A 17,717-nucleotide genomic window follows, 5' to 3' on the forward strand; every position below is an offset into this window, starting at 1 on the left:
GCAGAAGTGGACGGATCCAATAAGTCTATCATACAGGATCTGGCACTGCTAACAGTGACCGCCTTCTCCCTCAGCTGCTTCTTTTGAACCAATACAGTTGGAACCGAAATGGCTCTACCTTGACAGCTTTTTCTGAAGGACTGAGAGCTGGCACTGGCAAAGATACCAATGACTGGGAAGCCTTAGACAATTTAACCTTGCTGGAGAAAGCCACCAGATTAGAAACACTTAGTCTTCGGATCCGATGACCCTCCAGATCTGGATAGCTTAGTGGCAAGAACTTCTTTAAGCAAAAGCACAGAGATCTGTTCTGCCTGGCTTTGTGTGTTCTGGGCATGAAAGTCCAGCAAACAGAACATCCAGAAGGAGAGTGACCTTGTCCCAGGCACTTAAAACACCTAATGTTTTCGTCCAATGCCAGGAAGACCATTGGTCATGAAACATCTTTTAAAGCCTGGCTTCTTTTGTGGTACTACCATCACATGGCACCAACCTCACAAACTACATTAAACTATTTATGCTTATTACTATGTTTAAGACTACCTTATACCAAAAACTGTGCTAAGAACAACCATTATAAACTATCAATGCACTATAAATGGAGAAGAACCCTGGTGCAACAGTTGAAAAGAATTTAGGCGGCAGAGGGCACAGACTTGCCCTCAGAACATTCAGAAACACTGAGGGAGCGTACGAGGGTGGTGCACATGTACTCTAATGGGCACTGCCTGCAGAAGGTTCTATTGTTAGGCTCCACCAGTTGGCCCTATACCCATAAGCGGGAATATGCAGAGCCCCTCGAAGAACTGCCGCTTCACTGGAATGCTATTGCACTTTCAAAAAACAAATCTATCCTCTGCAAAGTAAAAGTATGATTCTTTGACTTTGTGATGTAATTCAAAGGTAGAATTACAGTGGCCTAAGTACTTACAGTGAGATGAAAATTAAAAACAGCTGTTGTACTGTGATTGCTGTCTGATGTATTGTTAATATTTAAATATGCAGTAGTGGATATCAGGATGACAAAATTAATAGTTTAAATAGAATTTTCAAGTCATGAAATTGGGTACTTGATTTCAGTCACTCTCAAAAGTGTACAAAGAGTCTTAGGGGGGAAAAAATCTATTGTTTTTTTCTCTTTCCAAAATATTGTGTCCACCAAATGATTTTATCACGCACAAAAGTTTCTTTGGACTATTTTGCAATATGATACTTGCAAATAGAAAATAGTGCCTTCCATATGTCCATAAAAAGCTGCCTCAGTTCCTTGTTGTTGTTGGGTATCCTTCTACTGGATTCAGATCAGGTGACTGATGGCCAAAGCACAAAATAATTAATGTTCTTCAAATTTCTAACTTTTTGTGTACTTTGGGTTATTTCTTGTTGAAAAATTGTCTTAAGGTTTATTCTCTAAAGGAATAGTTGTGGATAGTAATATCCCTTTATGTGCTGCTTTGTCCATTATGCCATCAATGAAATATAGTTTTCAGAACAATCATCCAATGCCTTCATACTACAGTACCTTCATCATGCTTACTTATTGGAACCTTGAATATTCAAATCTTTCTAACACTATGGAGCATTTTAATCACACCATAAAACTGTGTTTTAACACTTCACCCTTTTCAGTTGTTGGGAGCAGAGTTTAATTTTACTGCTTTACAGTATTATGATTTCCTACAGGCTATATTTTCATTGAAGCAGTCACTCCTTATTGCTTATCAGTTCTTCCATTCACATCAGTAATACTGTGTTCCTTAGATCTTTTATATTTTTAGTAGTATATCCTCCTTTCTTACTGGAAATATCAATATTGCTTTTTCCATTTCATATTGGTAGCCCCTCTCTGGTTTAACAGCATACAACCTGTTTTGTTGCATTCTCCATAATCTATTTAGATAATGTGTCACCAGTTCCTCATTTGCAGCCTAGTATTTAAATTTATCAAATAAATTACCTTGAAAACCAACTAACAAGATAACTCTTTCTACAAAAATAGAAGATGTCTAAGAACTACTCAGAATGGATTATAGCACCAAAACAGAAGGTAAGACATTCAAATCCTACAAATTCTCTTACAACCCATGAACCCCTTTAAACAGCAATCTGGCATGGGTGGTTCAAGTATGTTTTAAAGCTTGCCCTTAATTAGATTTGACTTCTTCGTGTTAGTATTTTGTGTTAGGAGAGCTTTTAAATGCTGAATATTTATCTTGGGCCATCTGGCATGTAAATTTATAGTTTTAATTTTAGATAAATCTCTACAAATTTGAATATATAGAAAAATTAGACCACCATTTGTTTCCAAAATAGAGACTTCTTGTGGCTCTGCACAATGTCCTCTTTAATCATATTTATAACATCAGTGAGCAATACCCATTGCCATTTGGCAACCTGCATTATTGTAAAATTTCATAATAATTTAAATAAAAGATATGTAAGCACCATTTTGCTGCATTATACAATAAAAAAACTACTGAAGCGATAACTTTGCTGCAAGAGATCTGTATACTTTAAAGTTCTCTTTGTAAGAAGGTATTATTTACGAGGGTTGTTATATTAAATATTTTATTATAATAGAAAATATATTCATAACAGATGTTACCTTTCATGTTAATTTTGTATTGAGTTTATTTACACATACAATTCAACTATTTGCTTAAGGAAACTTCAATGTATTCCATATTTTTTGATTTGGTGCATGGAAACCATTTTTGAGTAGTAGGTGGTTTTGAGTTCCCTCTGATCCCCAAAGAAGATGATATTTCCAACTTACATTTGCCTCCCTCTATACCTTTCTGTCTAGCCAAGGAAGGTGCTACGTTTCCTTTTGGAGCCAGTCAATGCTACTCCAGAAACGGCCAAAGAGTTTGCTTCAGAATCACTAGTTACTCCCACCATATCAGAGGCAAAGAATCACAGTCTCTCATCTTGTACCCTCTAAATCAGTGGTTCTTAACCTGGGGTGCACACACTAATTGCCATTAGTCTATCAGGACAGCCTAGAAAATCTACTTTCACCAATTTTATTTCTATAAACAGAAGATCATTTTAAAGTGTACTGCACTGCTGCATACATCCCCAAAACAAGTAAATACTGATCTGTAAGTAGTACAACCATCTTAAAAACTTTTGTGTATTTTGGATGTCAAACCATGAACTGGAAAAGTAACAGAATAATTATTGGCTAATTTTCTGTAAATTTCAATCTTTAGAATAATTTCCTGTAAAAGAATCACTTCTCAATGCAGAGTATCTTAGAATTCCAAGATGGGAGATTTTCTGAGAAGAGACCAGGCAGCTCTTCTCACATAAGGCATCTCTGAAGCATACTTAATATCCATTTCTTTGGAACGGATTCATATTAGCCAGTTGGCCAATGTCCTTGTAGTTGAGGCAAGAACAAAGGTCAGGAAGTGGTATTGGTAACAGCAACTGTCCATTGCAAAGAATAAATGTTTCTAATGGGTTCAAGCAACAAAGATGTGTAAATAAGCACCATTCAACTCTATAAACATCAAGTGATTCCTCTGAGTCAGTGGCTAATAGGGTGGTGGAGGGAATCTCATCCAAAACTTCTGTTGTTTCACAAAGTAGCTACACCATTTTAAATCCAGAAGAGAGTAGATCTCTTCAACTTCTTCCTTATGATGAAGTAATTTCAGTTCACTCTTTGACCCTGCTGATCTTGGGGAAAAGAAATGATAGCCTTAACTTTTGAAACATGGGCAATGATAGATTAATAATTGGCTCTTTTCTTAAAGGGGAGGGCACAAGTGTTTGGGAGAGAATGAATACAGGAGCACAGGGAAAAGGGAAGGGAGAAAGAATGCAAAAATAGCTGCTCGCTTTCAGCAAAAGAACTTTTGTTTTGTTTTGGAGTGTTGAAAGTTCCTGGGGTGTGTAAGGAATCAATTCCCTTCCAATCCAACTCCACAAATTATGTAAGGGCCAACCCCAGGATGTCAGAACGCATTACAGCTAGACAGATCTGAGCTTGTTGCCTCGTTTATGAAAGGAATGGGTGTTCTCCTGAAATGAATACTTCAGCCAGTACTTTACCATGAAATGCTGAGAACTATGCCTTCTTTTAGATAAGACATTGTGGTTGAGATAACTTGAGGCACACAGATTGGAAATCTTGTAAATGGAGAGAGGACTTCACAGACAAATCTGTGGGTAAAATTAAGCACACCCGTGGAAATGTCGGAGCCTTGAAGTGAAGGAACAGACATTTTCTGCTGTGAAGACATCGCCTTCCCACAATAAGACTTTTGTCAGTCCCACATGACATTCTCATAAGCAAAGTAGGGGAATGTGGTCTAGATGTAATTACTATAAGGTGGGTCACTAACAGTTGAAAGAAGAGTTACCAATGGTTCACTGTCAAACTGCGAGGGCATAACTAGTGGGTTCCGCAGGCGTCAGCCATGGATCTGATACTACTCAATATTTTCATTAATGACTTGGATACTGGAGTAGAGAGTATGCTTATAAAACTAGTGGATGATACCAAGCTAGCAGGGGTTGTATGCACTTTGGAGGAGAGGATTAGAATTCAAAACAATCTTGAAAATTAGAAAATTGGTCTGAAATCAACAATATGAAATTCTAGTGCAAAGTGCTTCACTTTTAGGAAGGAAAAATCAAATACACAACAACAAAATGGGGGATAACTGGCTAGGTTGTAGTATTGCTGAAAAGGAAGTGGGAGTTATAATGGATCACAAACTGAATATAAGTCAACAGAGTGATGCAGCTGTGAAAAAGGCTAATATTGTTCCAGGGTGTATTAACAGGATTGTCGTATGTAAGACATGGGAAGCAACTGTCCTGCTCTACTTCAGTACTGGTGAGGCCTCAGCTGGAGTACTGTGTCCAATTTTGGGCATCACAATTTAGGAAGGATGTGGACAAACTGGAAAGAGTCTAGAGGAGAGCAACAAAAATGATAAAAGGTTTAGAAAACCTGACCTGTAAGGAAAGGTTGAAAAAACTGGGTAAGTTTAATCTTGAGAAAAGAAGACTGGGGGGGGGGGAGGGGGACCTGATAACATTCTTCAAATATGTTAAGGGCTGTTATAAAGAAGACGGTGATTAATTGTTTCCATGTCCACTGAAGACAGGACAAGAAGTAGTGGGATTAATCTGCAGCAAGGGAAATTGAGGTTAGATATTAGGAAAATCTTTCTAAATGTAAGGGTATATTAGTTGTGGAACAGGCTTCCAAGGGAGGTCATGGAATGTCCATCATTCAGGGTTTTTAAGAACAATTTGGACAAACACTTGTCAGGGATGGATAGTATAGGTTAACTTGGTCCTGCCTCAGCGCAGGGGGCTGGACTTGATGACCTCTTGAGGTCCCTTCCAGCCCTATATTTCTATGATTTTTAAAGTTTAATCCAGAGAGCACTTCATGCAGCTGCAAAACTACTAAGGATGTTGGCCAGTATCTAAGGCCAACCTGAGTCACATCATTAAGGATATCAGAGGGGTAGCCGTGTTAGTCTGGATCTGTAAAAAGCAGCAGAGAGTCCTGTGGCACCTTTAAGACTAACAGATGTATTGGAGCATAAGCTTTCGTGGGTGAATGCCCACTTCGTCGGATGCATGTAATGGAAATTTCCAGGGGCAGGTATAAATATGCTGGCAAGAATCAGTCTAGAGATAACGAGGTTAGTTCAATCAGGGAGGGTGAGGTCCTCTGCTAGCAGTTGAAGTGTGAACACCAAGGGAGGAGAAACTGCTTCTGTAGTTGGCTTGCCATTCACAGTCTTTGTTTAATCCTGATCTGATGGTGTCAAATTTGCAAATGAACTGAAGCTCAGCAGTTTCTCTTTGGAGTCTGGTCCTGAAGATTTTTTGCTGTAAGATGGCTACCTTTACATCTGCAATTGTGTGGCCAGGGAGGTTGAAGTGTTCTCCTACAGGTTTTTGTATATTGCCATTCCTGATATCTGACTTGTGTCCATTTATCCTTTTACGTAGTGACTGTACAGTTTGGCCAATGTACATAGCAGAGGGGCATTGCTGGCACATGATGACATATATAACATTGGTGGACGTGCAGGTGAATGAACCGGTGATGTTGTAGCTGATCTGGTTAGGTCCTGTGATGGTGTTGTTGGTGTAGATATGTGGGCAGAGTTGGCATCGAGGATTGTTGCATGGATTGGTTCCTGAGTTAGAGTTGTTATGGTGCAGTGTGTGGTTGCTGGTGAGAATATGCTTAAGGTTGGTAGGTTGTCTGTGGGCGAGGACTGGCCTGCCTCCCAAGGTCTGTGAAAGAGAGGGATCATTGTCCAGGATGGGTTGTAGATCACTGATGATGCGTTGGAGAGGTTTAAGCTGAGGACTGTAGGTGATGGCCAGTGGAGTTCTGTTGGTTTCTTTCTTGGGCTTGTCTTGTAGCAGGAGGCTTCTGGGTACACGTCTGGCTCTGTTGATTTGTTTTCTTATTTCCTTGTGCGGGTATCGTAGTTTTGAGAATGCTTGGTGAAGATCTTGTAGGTGTTGGTCTCTGTCTGAGGGGTTGGAGCAGATGTGGCTGTAACTAATTCAGGAACAATTCAACATACCCTTGGAGCCCTGACCGGGGTTATTCTATCTACTACCCAAGATCCCCAACCTGGAAATCCTGGACGCCCCATCATCTCTGGAATTGGCACTCTCACTGAAGGACTATCCGGATATGTAGACTCTCTGCTCAGACCCTATGCCACCAGCACTTCCAGCTATCTCCGTGACACCACTGATTTCCTGAGAAAACTATAATGCATTGGTGACCTCCCAGAAAACACCATCCTAGCCACCATGGATGTGGAGGCTCTCTACACAAACATCCCACACACAGATGGAATACAAGCTGTCAGGAACAGTATCCCTGATGATGACACAGCACAACTTGTTGCTGAGCTCTGTGACTTTATCCTCACGCACAACTATTTCAAATTTGGTGACAATATATACCTCCAGACCAGTGGCACCGCCATGGGCACCAGCATGACCCCACAATATGCCAACATTTTTATGGCTGACCTGGAACAACGCTTCCTCAGCTGTCGTCCACTCACGCCCCTCCTCTACCTATGCTACATTGACGACATCTTCATCATCTGGACCCATGGGAAGGAGACTCTGGAAGAATTCCACCACGATTTCAACAGCTTCCACCCCACCATCAACCTCAGCCTGGACCAATCTATATGGGAGGTCCACTTCCTAGACACCACAGTACAAATAAGTGATGGCCACGTTAACACCACCCTATACCGAAAACCCACCGACCGCTATGCCTACCTTCATGCCTCCAGCTTCCACCCTGGACACACCACACGATCTATCGTCTACAGCCAAGCACTGAGGTACAACCGCATCTGCTCCAACCCCTCAGACAGAGACCAACACCTACAAGATCTTCACCAAGCATTCTCAAAACTATGATACCCGCACAAGGAAATAAGGAAACAAATCAACAGAGCCAGACATGAACCCAGAAGCCTCCTGCTACAAGACAAGCCCAAGAAAGAAACCAACAGAACTCCACTGGCCATCACCTACAGTCCTCAGCTTAAACCTCTCCAACGCATCATCAGTGATCTACAACCCATCCTGGACAATGATCCCTCAATTTTACAGACCTTGGGAGGCAGGCCAGTCCTCGCCCACAGACAACCTGCCAACCTTAAGCATATTCTCACCAGCAACCACACACCGCACCATAACAACTCTAACTCAGGAACGAATCCATGAAACAAACCTCGATGCCAACTCTGCCCACATATCTACACCAACAACACCATCACAGGACCTAACCTGATCAGCTACAACATCACCGGTTCATTCACCTGCACGTCCACCAATGTTACATATGCCATCATGTGCCAGCAATTCCCCTCTGCTATGTACATTGGCCAAACTGGACAATCACTACGTAAAAGGATAAATGGACACAAGTCAGATATCAGGAATGACAATATACAAAAACCTGTAGGAGAACACTTCAACCTCCCTGGCCGCACAATAGCAGATGTAAAGGTAGCCATCTTACAGCAAAAATCTTCAGGACCAGACTCCAAAGAGAAACTGCTGAGCTTCAGTTCATTTGCAAATTTGACACCATCAGATCAGGATTAAACAAAGACTGTGAATGGCAAGCCAACTACAGAAGCAGTTTCTCCTCCCTTGGTGTTCACACTTCAACTGCTAGCAGAGGACCTCACCCTCCCTGATTGAACTAACCTCGTTATCTCCAGACTGATTCTTGCCAGCATATTTATACCTGCCCCTGGAAATTTCCATTACATGCATCCGATGAAGTGGGCATTCACCCACGAAAGCTTATGCTCCAATACATCTGTTAGTCTTAAAGGTGCCACAGGACTCTCTGTTGATCATTAAGGGTGTTAGTGGCCAAAATTCACTTAGATCGTAGGCTCTTTGTTGCAGAGTTCATGTCTCTTTTGTCCACCTCTAGTCTAGTACACTTTTGATTGGGATGTAAGTAATACATAAAACTTTTCTTGACTGAGTTAGGGAGAGAAACACAAAGTGTTTTTTCTCCAGCTTTACGTCTGTAAGCCAAAAAATGGCTGATTGAGAAATATAGCAGTGGGCAACCATTGTAAACTGAGCCATCTTGAGGTCAAAGAACACCCATTACTTCTCTATTTATTTGGACACAGAGGGAAATATTAGACTCAAGAGAAGGACGTGTCCATACCATAAATACAGAATGTACTTTTTTTGGGGGGAGCACACCAAGCCATTTGCTGGAAAAGCTGGATGAGAAGCTAATATGGTTTGGAGGTTATTGTTATTGTTTTTTAGACGAATCAATTTAAAAAATGCAAAATAGCACTGGCAGTCATGAGTTTCTGTACAAACAGATGGAGAAGTAAAGCTTTTCTTGGACTTTACTCACACAGACATGTTGCAATCCTTAAAAATCCAACTTTTCTTTGTGCTCACTCAACTTCATGGCCACAAATAAGAGTTTAATAAGGTATCCTAAGTCCTCCTGAGAAACTGTGTGGGGAGGTTTTAAAAATCCTATTTTCCTGGCCCAAATATGAATTAGTTTACACTCTGAGAAAGGTCAAGAGAGGAGAGACAGGCCGAAGGCATTAGAACCACAGCCTACATATCTGCGACGTCTACTGAGGGACCACGGCAAAAAGTACATTGGATGCCACAGAAAAAATGGTCTATTGAAAAAGTGGGAATCTCCTGCTCAAGGGGTGATCTGACGAGATGATATTTGGCAGAGTAGGGCCTCCATCCTTCTGTAGGCAGCCAGATAGCACATTTAGAACTAATAGAGTAGGACATACAAGAGAGAGGGAGTCTGAAATCCTTTACCAGTCCCAAGGTCTAGTTTCTCATACCATTCACTGAATCTATATCTCCTTCTCTGCGGTCTGCCGCTAGATCTCATGGACTACTCTGTATGCTACAATCCCAGAGCACTGAGTCTACAGTAATTTTGTAGGAGCTTCCATTAAGGGATCTGCTGAAAACTACTGCTATGGGAGTGGGAGCTGCTCATACTGTGAACAGTGAAGTATGGAGCTAGTAATTGGTAAGCCTTTTTTCATTGGTCTAAACTCATTTTGAGCTGAGAAGCAAAAATGTAGGCCTAAAAACAATTGCAGTTGCTGAACCAACTTGCCACACTATATGCTGTAACAAGACAGGAAGAAGACTGGGGGTTACAGTGTTCATTCATGTGGAAAGAGGCAGAACTGGAGGGACAAAGAAACAATGTGATTGAGATAACCTCCTCCTCATGGAAACACAGGCAGGTCAAAGTCTTTTCCAGGAGACTAAGTTTGAAAATCCTGTACAGTAAAAACATGGTTAGAACTCTGTTGTGATTGAATCAGAAAACTACCAATGTTTGGCTGGCCAATGAGAATGAGGCTAAACAAAACTCCATGAAAACAATGTTCTTATAATAATTTTAATGCAAGTTACTTTAAAATGGGTAATGCTTACATTTACATTAATGGACACTGCTGAAGACTCAGCAATTCTGAAAATCAGGTCACTTATTTAGGTGCCTAAATATGGATATAGGAACCTAACTTCAGGCACTTAAAAACAAAACAAAAAAACAAACAAACAAAAAACAACCTTGGCCCAGAATTGTAAAATAGTTCAAAGGATTTGTAGAAATATTACCTTTTATTTAAAATTAGAAAGGATCCCTAAACCTCTATCTAGTATACTCTCCATCTTAATTAAATTTCCTATTACGGAAACCAAGCTAATTGAAGCATCTTAGAGATTAGTTAACTGTCAGAAATTATGCAATTAGGCACTGCATTAGGAAAATCTGCCATCAGTGCAAACCTTGTCTGAAGGCTAACAAAAAAAGCATCAATAAAATAGCCAGACACATAATTAAAGCTCTGTCACTAATTTTCACAGACTGGAAGGAACCCTTAGAACTAATCATTGGCTTCCACAGTGGTCTTAAAGAAAGACTACATTTCAAATAAAATTACAACACTCTGACTGTGGTTTGCAGGACTTCTGGGATTCTCTCATTTACAGTGCAGAATATCCCTACACTCATGAACCACTGGTTCTAAGTTTAAATTCAAAACCCAATCCATAATTACCACTTGTCTAAAAACAAAACATTATCTTGAATGTATATCCTGTCCATTTCAACAAATACGAGCAGTGCTTAGAATAGTCACTTGCCATGCAATCATTATATAAAGTCTTTATATAATTCTTGAAGTCAAATATTTCATTTGGAATAAATCATTTTAAAAATTCTATAAATCAGAACATCAGTAATATTTAAAATCTATTCTGAAAACAATGGCACTTGGGTATAGTCCCTTCCAAATTATTAGTGAAGAGGTTTAGAAAATCTTTAAATATTGTGGGAAGGGAATAATGGCATAAAAGGTAGTAAACTCTGATTATTTATAAGAAAAGTAAATTATGGTAAACATGTAAGTTTATTTCTATAACCACAGTCATTGTTTCAGAGAGAACTAAACGGTATGAAAACAATGAGTTATAGGTATATTGCTATGAAATATCTATCTTCTGCTTACTGAGAGAAGTCTAGAAAAATATGAAATCATCTCCATTCCATTAGCTATTTATTAGAAATAATTACTGTTTCTTATTATAATGGAATAAAGGCAGTTGACTAAATCACGTGCACACAAACACACGTGCACACACATAATGTCTTGATTTTTTGTTAGCTTAATTTGGCCCAGTGTTCAGGAGAATATTCTTTTCCTCAGTAAACAAGCATAAACATCTTTATTAAGTGGCTTAGAAAGAGGTTACTCTAACTTACTAATTGAAGCAGTGTTCCAGCTAAAGTCTTTTGCCATCCTCCAGTTAAGAAATCATGAACAGAACATGTTTTGATTGTAGTTATAGGAAAGTGCACAGATTGCTTTTCTGTAACCCTGTACCTCCTAAAGATGCAAGTCTTAAACAGATTGTCTGTCACTTGGAGGCCATATATGTCAATAAATTAATTTAGTAGTTAGGGTTGTGGTTGAAACTATGTATATAGTATATACTTGCTACTATATATACACAATTTCATTTTAGATTGCCTTTTTTGAGAAAAACAACTATCTAGAGAAGTTTATAGAATCATAGAAATGTAAGGTTGGAAGGGATCTCAAGAGGCCATCTAGTCCAGCCCCCTAGAGCCAAGTATACCTAGAATGGCTTAGTATTTTGGATAAAGTAAGCTTTTACTTAAAGATCCATCCCTTTCACCCCTTCTCATAAGCTGTTCAAAAACTCATGAATAACCTGTCTTTTGACCTCCCTGGGTATGTCTACACTGCAATAGAAGACCCACAGACATGGCCGCAGTTGGCCTGGGTTATCTGACTCAGGCTTGCAGGGCTCAGGCTAAAGTGTAACAAAATTGTAGCAGGGCGAGAAAGTCTCAGAGTACATCTACACTGCAATAAAAAAAATGTAGCACCATATCTCAGAGCTGGGGGTCAGCTGACTTGGGCTAGCAGGGATCGGGCTGCGGGTCTAAAAATTGCAATGCAGACGTTCAGGCTTGGGCTGGAGCCCAGGCTCTGAGACTCAGAAGGGAGGGTCTTAGAGGATGGGGTCCAGCCCAAGCCTGAACGTATACACTGCAATTTTATAGCTATACACCCCAAACCTCACAAGCCTGAGTCAGCTGACCTGGGTCCTGAGACTCGGTGCCATGGGTTTTTTATCATAGTATAGACATACCCCGAGGCCTTGCTGCAAAACCTTTCTGCATCAAGAAGAAAAAGGACACAACGCACTTAAAAAAAAAAATTCTTTGCAAGTTACATAACTGCTTTAGGTAACTGATCTCTTATCCTCTGGCAATGTACACAAGCTCCTTCCCTTAAAAACTGACCCATTATATAACACATTAACCTCCTTGAGATAGTGGCAGTTAAGCACTGTCCCAGTTCCTAGAAGCTCCTTGAACATCCAAAAGAAATGACCTTCTTCCCATCCACATCTTGTAGATATCCAACCCCAGGTGATGGTGTGTGTTTATTACAAAAAGTCTTGTAAGGACTGCAAGGGCACAGCCATACTCCCTTCCCAGCACAGCTAGTATAATATGCACAATCATCTGTAGCAGTAGAGTGTTCACATCTTCACCGTAAGGACTTGGGGTCATCCAGTTCTGCCTACACTAGGGTGTTACTAACCTCCGATATAAATGAGGACCTCCGATTTTTCGCCCTTATGCTGTTCCAAATCTATACTATTCCGTATAGGGGAACATATCTGACTTTCCCCACCCACTATTCAGACTGCTGGCACTTAACATTAAAAAGGTTGCAGAGAAGTTTTTAAACTAGGAGATGGGGGAAAGCCAACTGCTGCAGAGGAGCATGTGGATCAGACAGAGACTTCTCTTAGAGGAGCGTCTATTGATAGAGATTCTCTAAGCTTTACTCAGGAGGAGAGAATGGAAGAGGATAATGTAAGGGCCAGATCAGACGAGAAACATTCACATAAAAAAGAATCGGACACATCAGAAAAGGGCAGACAAATAAACAGTGACAAGTTTTTAAAGTGCTTGTACATAAATGCTAGAAGTCTAAATAATAAGATGGGTGAACTAGAGTGCCTCATGATAAAGGAGAATATTGATATAATAGTCATCACAGAAACCTGGTGGACTGAGGACAATCAGACACTGCAGGAGTTATATCTCATTGCCACAGGCAGTAAGAAGGAACCAAGGGATGACTGACCTGCTGTTTTTTATGCCCTATGATGGGCACCTAGGCCCTAGGCACAGTCCCAGCAGATATCGCTGGTCAAAAGAATCTAATCTCACACATGGGGCATATGCACCCAGAAGCAGAATCCACGTGGACTATCACTTGAAGATGATGGAGTTAAGGTTAAGTATATAGCAGTAAATAAAGGGTAAAACATTACAGGGATGTTGTAATTATCTCAAAAAGAAACATTAGCAATTCAAAGTCAGGTGTAAAATGCACAGTTAAGAAACACCAACCTTTACTTCTATCTGCACTAACACCAAGAGGAAAAAAAAGTGACGCATCTTCAATTTAACCTAATATTGGACTACAAACACTAAAATGTACTAATCATAATTGCAACTATATTGCATGGTGTCACTACATGACAGAGTTAAGGCTGTTTGAGCACCTTAACTGTGCATTTCTATTCCTTAATGTTTTCATTTCTTTTAAGTTTATCCTTAACGCTGAAGTTCCTGGGTTTGTAAATCATGGTTTTGGCATAACAGAACAGTTCTCAAATGTTTTTACCCTGGAGCTACAGATATGTAATCAACTGTAACTTCATCATAGCACAGTTTATGTCTGGGAATATATTGTAATGTTAAAAATGCAACAGCAGGCTCTATTGTATAAAATATGGTTTTAAATGGTGTTTCCATTCTAGCTCAAACATTTTCTATTGTAAAACAAATGATATAGTATTGGAGAACATTTCATTTAAAAGTTACTTTGTGTCTTATTCATTTTCTTTGTTATTGTTTCCTAAGAATTCTCTTTTAAAAGCTAGGTGTACCTCAGTATACTGACAACCCTAACAATCATTACCATACTACATGCAGCTACAGATAAAGGCAATAGGTACATATTAATTAACAAACACCAATTTATTTTCTAACATATATTGCCAACAGCAATGAAGAATATGCCTTGGGAATAGTTTGTGAGAACAGATTTAATGAGGAACATTTAAAAGACATTATAAGTTACTGAATAAATTCATTGCTCTCTTTGACACAATCAATCTTCAGTTAGGTGTTATCAGGTATGGCAACAGGACATACTTTGTCATATGGGCTAATTAACTATATTAATCTATTAAGAATCCTTTTTGTTGATCACTCAATTGATCCTAAACCAATGCCTACATTCAACTCTCTTTCTTTACACAGGCCTAAGAAAATTACAAGAAACTACAGGCACATATTTATGATTATGTGATATAAAGGAGGGTTTTTTTGCGGGGGGTGGAGGAAAAGGGGGGCAAGGGTGATATAGACTGAAGATCTAATCCATCAGATATGCTGTCTCTAGCAAAGGAAGACCATGAGACTCCCACTACAGGGAGGTCACTTGTGAGATATAAAACACTCACATCCTCAGACCAGTCTGTAGACCTGAACTCAGATATCACCTAATATATCATCATCAGAGTGCCAAAGCTTTTCATAAACAAAAACAAATCCTTTGACCTATCTACCTGCAAATTTCTGTAATGTTTTTAATACTGAACCCATTTTTATTTGTACAGTTAATGGATTAATGAGCTATTTTTTTCAAACCATTAGCTTTGTGTATTAGTCAAAATTAAGTTTGTTCTTTAACAGTTTTTGCCATGCAACTGTTGAATACTACATTAAAAATAAACTAATTTAGAATATGCTTGAGATCAAACATCTATCTTTTATTTAAAATGTTTAATGCCTATACTGTAAACAAATTAAAACATTATTTTCTCATGGAACATGGGAGACTTATAACTCAGCTTTCAAGAGCCAGAACTCTTTTAAATCTCATATAAGAATTTTATGTTATATTTTCAACATATGGAAGTTTTTCAACTGCTTAAACATAACACAACGTGATTCCTATAAATAAGGAAAAAGACGTATATGGCTGACTGCATGGTTTTTAAACCACTTGCATTGGAACCTAAAATTTAACATTTTTCTTAAAGCTTATTAAGTAAAACTTCATTAATTCACACTTACAACTAGACAACTGACCCATTACATAGTTTTGAATGTTATAGGTTAGTAAAAACAAGAAAAAAGCGGGTAATTCATTAAAAGAATAATTTTATTCATTTGTCAACTGCAGGTTAGATTTATTTGTATCTTAAGGTATGACAGCAAAGTGTAATAGAGTATTTTGTAAAGATACTAAAATTTAAGAATATGATATCCAGTACACTGTTAAATCTTTGTAAAAGTGCTGAGAGACCACCAAATCTGGTGCAGATTTCAGGTGTGGGGTTCAGTAAAGTGCAGATTAAAGACGTTCTACTGAATTCTAAAATGACACTCACAATCTTCTGTTACTAGAATAATGAAGATTATGCTTGGTGGTACCAACAGGTAGGTGAAAGGTTTCACTTACATATTCTCCATATGTCTCCTGCGCTGGAGGTGGTGGCAGAGGCCGGTATCCTGCAGGTGGAGGTACTCCTCTTGCTCGGGGGGCTAGAAGTCCACGACCACGACTGACTGGACCTCTACTGGGAGGTACTCCCCTGGGAGCTGGTGCCCCTCTTGGTACACCTGCTGGTGGGGGTGGCACTCCTCCACGGCCCCTATGAACAAGAAGATAATTTTATTAAATACCATATTCTTACTTTTGGTCTTCCCTCTGCAAGGTTTTTCCCAGTAACTTGTCAATTTTGCTCCAGTGATTACTTCTACAGCTCGCTAAGAAGAATGTTTAAAGGTTCTTTACAAAAGAGGCAATTTAGAGTTTGGCATTTGTATTTCACATTTTGATTCAGTTACGCTTAGTATGACAGTACTACCAAAGGCACAAATTGCATGTAGGCGATTTTTTACTAATGTCTTGTGAAGGTTTCTGCTGATAGTGTACGTGGAAGCCTCCTAGTGAAATTATAGTAATCAGTCAATTGCACAACAAATTTAACTTGAGATGTGGAAATACCATCCCAAAAAATAAAGGATTATCTTGAAGCTATTATTGGTTACATCATATCCCTTAGATCCATGCACAGAGAGATCAGACCCATCTCCCTAAGACTTAGAATCATAGAATATTAGGGTTGGAAGAGACCTCAGGAGGTCATCTAGTCCAATCTCCTGCTCAAAGCAGGACCAACACCAACTAAATCATCCCAGCCAAGGCTTTGTCAAGACTGGCCTTAAAAACCTCTAAGGATGGACATTCCACCACCTCCCTAGGTAACCTATTCCAGTGCTTCACCACCCTCCTAGTGGAATAGTGTTTTCTAATATCCACTTCTCTGCATGGTTCATGGAACATGATGAAAGGAGAGACTAGGTGGGGACAGCAGTTGATTTTCTTCCCTTTCTGGCCCTATGGAAACTACATTAAAAGATATAGCCATAGCTGTACACTTGTACTGTGGTGAGAGCTATAGAAACACATTAAACTTGCAAAACACAGCCACCTACTTGATTATCAGTGCTTCAAGCGGGAAACATATAACATCCCTACTTCAAGAGTTTTATAAGATTGCTATATAAAATTCAGGTGGTATTCAAGGTGCTGGTTTTAACCTATAAAGCCTTTGGGGTACGAGGAGTGGTTACATTAGAGAATACACTTGCCCACGTGTGTGGTTTATGGTAGTGGTAAGATGTTTGCTGATGTGTGGAGGAGTACAGATATGTATTGCTTGGTGGCTTACCTTTTCATTTCCTTGCTTTTGTGATTTAGTGTCTGGCATGTTTTTAATTGTTCAAGTGGAGTGAATGAGGGTGGGAGAAGTTACCCAGAGCTTTGTCACAGAAGTGTAGCTGCTGACACAGAAGCTGCACTTCTGTGGCAAATAAAACCTTCTCCATTGTAGGATAAAATCCAACAGAAAAACGTAGTTGCTGAAGGTAAAGATGTTATGATTGTGCTGAATAGACAATCAATAGGTGTGAAATACAGATAGCAAGTCAATTCTTCAGAAGTACTTAGTCTACATACAAAGCTTTAGTCAAACTCCTTTTCTTGTTCTATAGGATTTATATTTGAGGATATGATGCAAGAGCAAAACAAATGAGGAAAAACCTATATAAAAATCTGTATGTCTCTTAAATGTAAAAAAAAAAAAAAAAGATAGTGGTTAGCTTACAAACTATACCTTCTTTGCTTAGTTTGTGTTTTAAAATCGATGATGGATGACCTTTGAAATGCTAGCAGAAAGACCTAGACAAACATCTTATTTCTTCCACAGCAAGGATTTAAAATGTGCACTTGGTATTCTGATTCACTTATCTACTGCCCACATCTTGTAATACATCTAGAGTAACATCAACAAAACACTCCATTCTCTACCAGAGAGATAAATATACTCTGTAATTCATCCAAAAGAAGTAGAGAAGCAAGAGTGACCCTTGCAATTACAACCTGGCTATTAAAGAGAATAGATTCTAGACAAGTCTGACTTGGGCAGAAAGGTTTAGACTCATCTGATATGATATAAAATAA

The 17,717-nt window shown here is 39.2% G+C and overlaps 1 protein-coding gene across 1 annotated transcript in view; it reads right to left on the reverse strand.

The window, feature by feature from the left end:
- KHDRBS3 (KH RNA binding domain containing, signal transduction associated 3) overlaps positions 1 to 17,717 on the reverse strand; it is a 222,333-nt gene that overhangs the window by 48,428 nt on the left and 156,188 nt on the right. The window contains exon 6 of the mRNA XM_065399700.1: positions 15,651 to 15,843. Within this exon, the coding sequence (XP_065255772.1) occupies positions 15,651 to 15,843 (193 nt within the window). The remainder of the gene's footprint in view (positions 1 to 15,650; positions 15,844 to 17,717) is intronic.

Source organism: Emys orbicularis, chromosome 2 (genome assembly GCF_028017835.1).
Source record: "Emys orbicularis isolate rEmyOrb1 chromosome 2, rEmyOrb1.hap1, whole genome shotgun sequence".
Classification (NCBI taxonomy): Eukaryota; Metazoa; Chordata; order Testudines; family Emydidae; genus Emys; species Emys orbicularis.